General features: G+C 37.6%; 1 protein-coding gene across 1 annotated transcript in view; it reads left to right on the top strand.

The window, feature by feature from the left end:
- SEC31A (SEC31 homolog A (S. cerevisiae)) overlaps nt 1-8,510 on the top strand; it is a 129,957-nt gene that overhangs the window by 21,405 nt on the left and 100,042 nt on the right. Inside the window, exons 2-3 of the mRNA XM_006877753.1 lie at nt 4,161-4,243; nt 5,102-5,225. Coding sequence (XP_006877815.1) covers nt 4,165-4,243; nt 5,102-5,225 — 203 coding nt within the window. The 5' untranslated portion in view covers nt 4,161-4,164. The remainder of the gene's footprint in view (nt 1-4,160; nt 4,244-5,101; nt 5,226-8,510) is intronic.

Genomic DNA, 8,510 nt, shown 5'->3' with positions numbered 1-8,510 from the left:
AACAGCTGCCATCCGAGGAAGGCAGGGAGGGAGGAGATCGGCTGGGGACCCCATGCGCCAGAAGTTGCCGGCCCACCACCTGCTCTAAGGTGACCAAGCAGGATCACTATGCTGAGGTTCAATCAAGTTCTTAGGGGTTCTTCATTCTTTTGGGCCACTTTTCTTTAGAATGGGCACAAATACAGATTTCTTCCAGTTTGTTGGCTAGATTTCTTGGTATAGACTAGTGAGTGCTTCCAACGCTACATCAGTTTGTTGAAACATTTCAATTGGAATTCTGTAAATTTCTGGAACTTTGGGTACTTTGTTCTTCCCCCAAATCTTTAGACAGTTTATATGTCTTTCTTCGGTACCATCAGTTCTTGATCATATGCTTTCTCTTGAAATAGTTGAATGGTGGCTAATTCTTTTTGGTACAGTGACTCTGTATTCCCTTCCATCTTTTGATGCTTCTCTTATGGTTTAGTATTTTGCCCACAGGATCTTGCAGTATTGCCACTTGAGGATCAAAAGTTTTTTTTTTTCTTTTCAGTTCTTTCAGCACGAAAAATGTTGCACGTGTTCGTTCTTTTGAGGTTCATAACTCCAGGTCTTTTTTTTTTTTTTTTAACTTCACGTCTTTTGCATATTTCATTCTCCTTGACTTTGTCTTCTCTACTTGTCCTTTGAAATCTTCTGTTCAACTGTTTTAATTCATTTCTTCCATTTGCTTTGTTGTTGTTGTTGTTAAGTACTGTTGAGTTGATTCTGACCCATAGCGACCCTGTATAGGGTTTCCGAGGAGCAGCTGGTGAGCTTGAACCACCGACCTTGCAGTTCAAACGACTTTGCAGTCTGGCGCATTAGCCACAGTGTCACACCAGGACTCCTCCATTTGCTTTAGCTACTCTATGTTCAAGAGTAAGTTTAAGACTCTCTTCCAATATCCATCTTAGCCTTTCTTTTGTTCCTGTCTTTTTAATGCCCTTTTGCTTTCTTTTCTTTATGCTTGATATCCTTAATATCATCTCATAACTCATCTGGTCTTTTCTCATTAGTGTTCATTGTGTTAAGCCTGTGTTCTCTAACTAAGTTCATGTAAGATATATTCAACGTTGTAGTTTAGTTCTAATGAACTTGTTTTAATTTTCTTCATGGACTTATAATTTTCTTCGGCTTCAGTTTGAACTTGTGTATGAGTTATTGATGATCTGTTTCATAGTCGACCTCTGGCCTTGTTTACACTAATGATATTGAACTCCATCATCGTTTTCCAGAGATGTAGTCAGTTTGATTCTTGTGTATTCCATTTGGTGAAGACCACGTGTTTACAGTGTTGAAAACAGATATTTACAGTTCATTTCCTTGTTCTTGCAAAATTCTGTCTTGCGGTCTCCAGTAACATTTCTGTCACCAAGGCCATATTTTCCAGATACTTATCCTTTTTCTTTGTTTCCAATTTTAGCATTCCTGTAATTATCAGTACATTTTGATTACCTATTTGATCAGTGTCAATCTGCAGAAGTTGATAAAAATAATCAACTTTCTCATCTTTAGTATTAATGATGTTGTTGTTGTTAAGTACTGTGGAGTCAGTTCTGACTCAAGTGACCCTGCACAGGGTTTCCGAAGCTGTAAATCTTTATAGGAGCAGAAAGCCTCATCTTTCTCCCACAGAATATCTGGTAGTTTCCAATTGCCAACCTTGAGGTTAGCAGCCTAATTCATAACTACTATACTTCTAGAGCTCCTTAGTATTAATGATACTTCCTTGACATGTGGATCTTTTCCTTACACTGACCGTGTTGTATTCCAGTATACATCTTAAAGTGTTCTTTTTGATGATAAATATGGTGATGCTGCTCTTGTTGAATTTGTCATTCCCGGCATGGTAAAACATGATTGTTTAATTCAGAATGGCCAGTACCAGTCTATTTCAGTTCACTGGCTCCATAGGGTAAGCACGGTACTGCAAACCAGCCTGCTTCAAGGGAAAAAATGAGGCTTTCTGCTCCCACAAAAATTACAGCCTTGGAAATGCTATGCAGGGTTGCTGTGAGTTGGAATTGATTCCATAGCACTTAGTAACAATAACTAACTGTGATGCCATTGAGTCCTGGCATGGCACTGTACAATAAGCACTGAACTGCTTATGGCAAGTTTGGTGGGCCACACCCATCAGCTGCTCCTTAGAAATCCTGTATATGATGGTTATGAGTTGGAATGGGTTCCATGGCACTTAACAACAACAATGCCCATGATATCAATTTTATGTGTTTCATTTCATTTTTGATGACTTACTGTTTTTCTAGATTCTTACTTTGTAGATTCAACATTCTCTTAACCTGTATAGGTTTCTGAGGTCACTTAACAACAACTATAATCATCCTATATATAAAAAGGAACATCATTTAGTATGAGAAATGTGTGAATGATAACTATACAGAACTTATGTTTTTTACCTATCATGCAGGTGAAAATCTAAAAGTGAGAATAAATTGTAGTTACTCTTAGAGTATGAGTAGGTATAGTTTCTATGGAGGGTGACTTTACAATAACCACAAAAATTAAAATAACATCATTGAACCCAACAATTCTACTGCTGGATTTTATAGTTACCTCTCATATAGGAGTCTTGGTATAGTGCTATGGGTCAATGCGCTAGACTGAAAGGTCAGTTTGAACCTCAAGGTTGGCGGTTCAACCTCACCAGCTACTCCTTGGAACCCCTATATAGGGTTGCTATGAGTCAGAACCAACTTGACAGCATTTAACAACAACTTATCATATGTAAGGATCTTGGTGTGGCGCTCTAGATTAATGTGCCAGACTGTAAAGCCATTTGAACTGCAAGATTGGCGGTTCAAGCTCACCAGCTGCTCTTTGGAAACCTTATACAGGATCGCTATGGGTCAGAATTGACTCAATGACACACAACAACAACAACAACAACATATGTGAAATAACTTTCATATATGGCTATTTCACATAAGCAGCTAAGGTATTCACCTGTAGGGTTCTGAGTAAATCATGATGCATCTTTACAATGGAATGTTGTGATATGGTGAAAAAAGAAATGAGAATACTCATATTGAAGCACCAGAAAAGGTCTGAAACAGTGCTGCTTTATTATGCCAGGTGGAAAGATTTTAATATTTACACCTAAGTATATTTCTGCTGTGCATGGGGTCGCTATGAGTCAGTTCCGACTCGATGGCACCTGACAACAACAACAATATTTTAATTTGGAGTCCTGGTGTGGCAGTATGAGTTAATGCTCTGGAAAGTCAGTTTAAACCGCAAGGTCGGCGGTTCAAGCTCACCACCCACTCCTCAAAAGCCCTGTGGATCAGCACTGACTCAACGGCACTTCATAGCAACAACAACAACAACACAATAAATGATAGGTAATAAGATAAGAACAGTTATATTTATATTTTTAAAAGCTGAGAGGATATGCCAAAACAAACAAACAAAAAGTCCCACATGAAAATGAGGGTAGGTGCAGGGATATCACTAATTTTATTTTGATTTTAGATTTATTTGACTATTATTTATATAAAAACAACCAAGATTTTTAAAAAAATGTAGCAAAATGCCTCTTGAATTTTCCACCAAAGTAATGACTAGAGGAGATTATATAAACAACGGGGTATGTGTAATTGAAACTTGAACTGACCAGTTTCCTAAAAAATTTTTGCTTTATCTAAAAATCTGTGGACGTAGTATATCCTTCTGTGAGAACAGTAATAAATCTGTTTAAAGTGGGTATTTGTGATTGCTGTTAACATTGTGTAAGACTGCTCCAGAAAGATGCACCTTATTTTTATTATGTGACTTATCCTTATGTCTGTACACTGTTAACCCATCTTTGTTAGAAAAGCACTTGTGTTTCAAAGTTAACACCTCATACTACTATCCTGTAGTGTGTTCGTTATCCAAACTGACTTTTTAACGGAAGGACTACAATCATTAAACAATTAGAACAGCCCTTATTATAAGGTCCAAAAATAACTATTGTTTCTCTTATTTTTAATAATGGTTATTTCCAACAAAAAATTTATTAATTGGCATGTTGGTATTATTAATGTATTAGTTTGTTCAGTATGTTTTTATGTAAATTATGTTTCTGTGTTCTTTGTTGCATATTAAGTATGTTCTATGTGAAATATCCTTTTCAGCAGGATGAAGTTAAAGGAAGTAGATCGCACTGCCATGCAGGCATGGAGTCCTGCCCAGAATCATCCCATTTACCTAGCTACAGGTAAGCTCAAAGGAAAAAATAGAATGAGTAACCTAATCTCTTCTCTATCTGGTTTATTTGTATTTGACCTTTAAGGTTCTGTTCAAGCCTCATCTCTGGAAAACCTCACCTTCCCTGGCAAGATTCTTCTATCAGATGAGTTCAGTGACTTTCCGCTTGTTCCCATAGCACCCTGTGCATCATAGCTGATGTGAAACATATATAGTGTCTTCCCACTTCACAGGGATTGTGTTTTGCTCATCTTTATTCCACTAATATTAAGCACAATGACTGACATGATAGTTCATACATATTAATTGGAATGAATAAAGAGCAATTCTGATTCACTTGTGAATCAGTGCTTTTATGTAAAAAGTGTTAGATTTATATCATCATGAGTATAAGCAAATACAGTAAATCATGGTACTGTTTTTATACAGAATCTTAAAAAATCTGTAATAGGCTTAAATAATAATCTATACTATCCTTACAAGAAGCCCTGGTGTGGCACTGCGGGTTAATTCACTGGACTGCAAAGTCGGTTTGAACTGCAAGGTTGGCAGTTCTAGCTCACCAGTTGCTCCTCGGAAACCCTATGCAGGGTCATTATGAGTTGAGATTGACTCAATGGCACTTAACAGCAACCCTTACAAACTACCTTTACAAGTATCACCTCCCAGTTTTATGTAATTGTGTCAGAATCGCATTGCTATTGTAATAAAGTATCTGCTCAATGACATATATACTGAGATTTCAGCTGCTAATGCAGCATCCATGGGCGAGATAATAGAACAACAAGTTTTTAATTTAGTTTTTGTGTTGTTTACTCTGAGTTATTTATTTTTGTATGTGTTGTTACCATAACTGTATTTTCTATAGGAACATCTGCTCAGCAATTGGATGCAACGTTTAGTACCAACGCTTCCCTTGAGATATTCGAATTAGACCTTTCTGATCCATCCTTCGATATGAAATCTAGCGCCACTTACTCTTCTTCTCACAGGTAAGAGGTTTAGCTTTAAATTTATGTGGTTATTTAATGGTGGTCAATTTTATAGGTGATCCTTAGTTTGTCTATAATTGTGCCATAGTTAGAAATTGCAGGGAATGCCACCAGTGACATGAACATGAAGTATTTTGTGAAAAACTAAGAGAGCGTTTTTTTTTAAGTAAAATAAGTGTTTATATATTTTATTGACTTTATTTTTGCTGACTGTTACATATAGGCTAAAAAAGACTCCAGTTTCTAGTTTTTTTTTTGTTGTTGTTTTTTTCTCATGCTATAGTGGAGTTACTTTTTTCCAGTTTCCTTTGTTTCACCTATTTACCAGAAAGGCTCACTATGATTAGAAAACAGACTAGATGGATATATATATACTAAACTTTTAATAGTAAAAATTTTATACTGTACTGGTGAGTAGAAGAGGGGAAAGGCAGAAATGAAGAAAATGGGCTGAGTTCAACCACGGTCCATTGAATCCCATTGACCAGGAGATGAGAGAGAGAAGAGGAAAGGCTGGTATAAAAAAAAATTATACTAAAGTTATAATAGTAAAAAAAATTCTTGTAGAGAATTTTAATTTTCTTCTCTGTGCTTTATATTTAAAATTGTATTTCATAGGCTTTGTTGACATGATTTCAGTAGGTATTTGGAACCACGTTTCTAAGTACTTATGTCTTATGATATTGTAGGTAAAGGACATTTTCATTTCAGTCATAAAATAAGCTTTATTGCTTTCAGTAGTATGATAGATTTTGGTCAAAAGATCTTAGCTAACAAGTCATATTCTTTTTCTTTTTTTTTCAATTTAAGGTTTTTATTGTGGATTGAGTGAAAGTTTACAGGGCAGATGATCAGTTTTACATTCAACAAATCATACACCTTGTTTGATTACAATGATTATAATCTTCTCCATACACCATCAGTTAACAGTATTTCTCTCTATCCACTTTAGCTTTTTTAAAACAATCAACAACAATAAACTACATTATGATAAATGGAAAAAAACAAAACAAAAAAAACAACAAAAAAACCCTCACCTAGGCATATATAATAATTTACATCTCCAAAGGGCACATTCTACAAGTCTGCCTCCCAGCCACCAACAATTAGTCCCTCTCTTCTTAGTGCATGAATCTAGAGTCCTCAGCCACTCCCCCTCTCCATGTCTCCATCTCTGGCGCTGCTGCTTCTCTGGATAAGGCCCCGCATTCTGCTTATGTGCTTCTCTCTTGATGGTCCTAACGTCCTGTTTCTGGACTGTAAGATTAACCACTCCCCTGTTTTTGTTACAAAACTTCTACCTTTACAATTGTGACAGTTGCAGTTATTCACTATTGAATCATACAAATCTTATCCCCATTTCTTTTCACCACATCCATCTAGACAAGGTGACAGCTATTTAGTGGGGACTCTTTCTTTCTCCCCATACTCTTAAACTAAACTCCCTCTTGAAACCTTGTAAGCCAGTCACTTTGTGCTTTTATTGCTCCCTCATTTTAGGTAGCCAGTGTCTAAGTAGCCCTTCCCTATCTACCTTGTGCACAGAGAGGATAGCATTGATACTTGATGTGAAGACTCCCTCTCTGTTGGTATTTAGAGTAACTACCTCTGAGTGTAGGTCAGGTTCATCAAATATAGTAATTTACCCTTGTTTCCTTTAACAAACAAACAAACAAAATTGTTTTTTTCAGTCTTCATCTAGTCGAGTTCTGATTATCGAGCCATCAAGGCTAGGTCAAAAGGGTACTTGTACGCAAGTTTGGGTGTTCTTGTACATCTCCTCTCACTTCGTATCAGCTGGATGCTTCAATCTCAGCTCTAGCCCTCTGTGGTTAAGTCCTTGTCCATTGGCTCAAGTGTCCTCAGGTCTCACCACACTTTGGACCAACCAGCCCTTCCTCTTCTCTCTCTCATCTCCTGGTCAGTGGGATTCAATGGACTGGGTTGAACTCAGCCCATTTCCTCATTGATAATTTTCCCTGTATTCCACTCACTAGTAGACCAATGTGGTTGCCAGCAAGCTTACATGCTTGTTTGTATGTTCCCTTTGAGTTTCAGTCTTAGAGGGGAATTGGTCCTGAAGGAACTTGATTGCTAGCCTTGATGTCTTCCTGGCGAACAGCTTGCTGGTTCTTGTAGTAGCCAGTCATGCTGACATTTTTGTTTTGGGTTTTTCCTCATGATCTTTCTTTGAAGATGTATCTTCTGTCACTGTAGCTGTTCCAGGCTGGTCTGCTTATCCTTTCTAGTGGGAATGTCCCACCTCATGAGGTTCTGGATGGGACTCAGGATTCCTTCCACCTAAGGTCCTGTACGCTACAAAGGCTATGCAAGAGGCCTGTTTCACTGGGCAATTTTAGAACCCCTTTGAGTATTCTAATCAGTTATAGGCTGAAGACGGACTTACAAGTTTTCTCTAATCATGTTTCCCACCATTTCTTTCTATCCCACTCAGGTGTCTATTTTACAGTAGTACGCAAGGGAAACGAATATTCAAAAGGCAGTCAAGCATTTTAGTATTAGTTCGCTTCTTAAAGCTACACCTAGATCCCTTTATCCCTGAACACTGTTGTTCCATGATTGAGCATGCATCACTATTTACCTCTGTCCCACTTAGGCCATGCAAACCTGTCTCAGTGTTCCCCTACTTTTTCTAACGCGTCCTTCCCCCTTCTTGTATTGCTCTTCCCAACACCCAAACTAAACCCCCACCCCAACCCCATTGTGGTTACCTTATATTCCATTAGTTCTTCCCTCCATTTAAGACAGTCTGTTTTTATCCTACAATCTACCTGACCTTTCTACCACCTGGGTCTCTGTTCGTCTGTGTTTACCTTCTTTCACATTGTAATAGTTTTGATCATAGACTAACCTTCCAGATCCTCTGTTCTTATAATTTTATTCTGTTCTTGACTCTTCCATTTGTTGATTGAGTTCAGGGTGATGGTTACACGTACGTCATTCTGTAGTTGTTGTCTGTTCTTGTTGGTTCTCAGTCCACAGAACTTCGTTTAAGATGTTTTTAATAGCAGAGTTGGCTTTGGCAAAATCCCTTAGCTTCTGTTTATCCTGGAATGTTTTGATTACACCGTCGTATTTGATTGACAGCTTTGCTGGGTAGAGGATTCTAGGGTTGCTGTTTTTTCTTTCAGAGTATTATATATAGCTCCCCATTGTCTTCTTTCCTGCATGTTTTATGTTGAGAAATCCGAACTTAATCTGATTTGCTTGCCTTTGTATGTTACAGTTCTTGTTTCCCTAGCTGCTTTCAGGATCCTGTCCTTA

The sequence above is a fragment of the Chrysochloris asiatica genome, unplaced genomic scaffold (genome assembly GCF_000296735.1).
Source record: "Chrysochloris asiatica unplaced genomic scaffold, ChrAsi1.0 scaffold00588, whole genome shotgun sequence".
Lineage (NCBI taxonomy): Eukaryota > Metazoa > Chordata > Mammalia > Afrosoricida > Chrysochloridae > Chrysochloris > Chrysochloris asiatica.
This window is presented reverse-complemented; position numbering and strand designations above follow the sequence as displayed.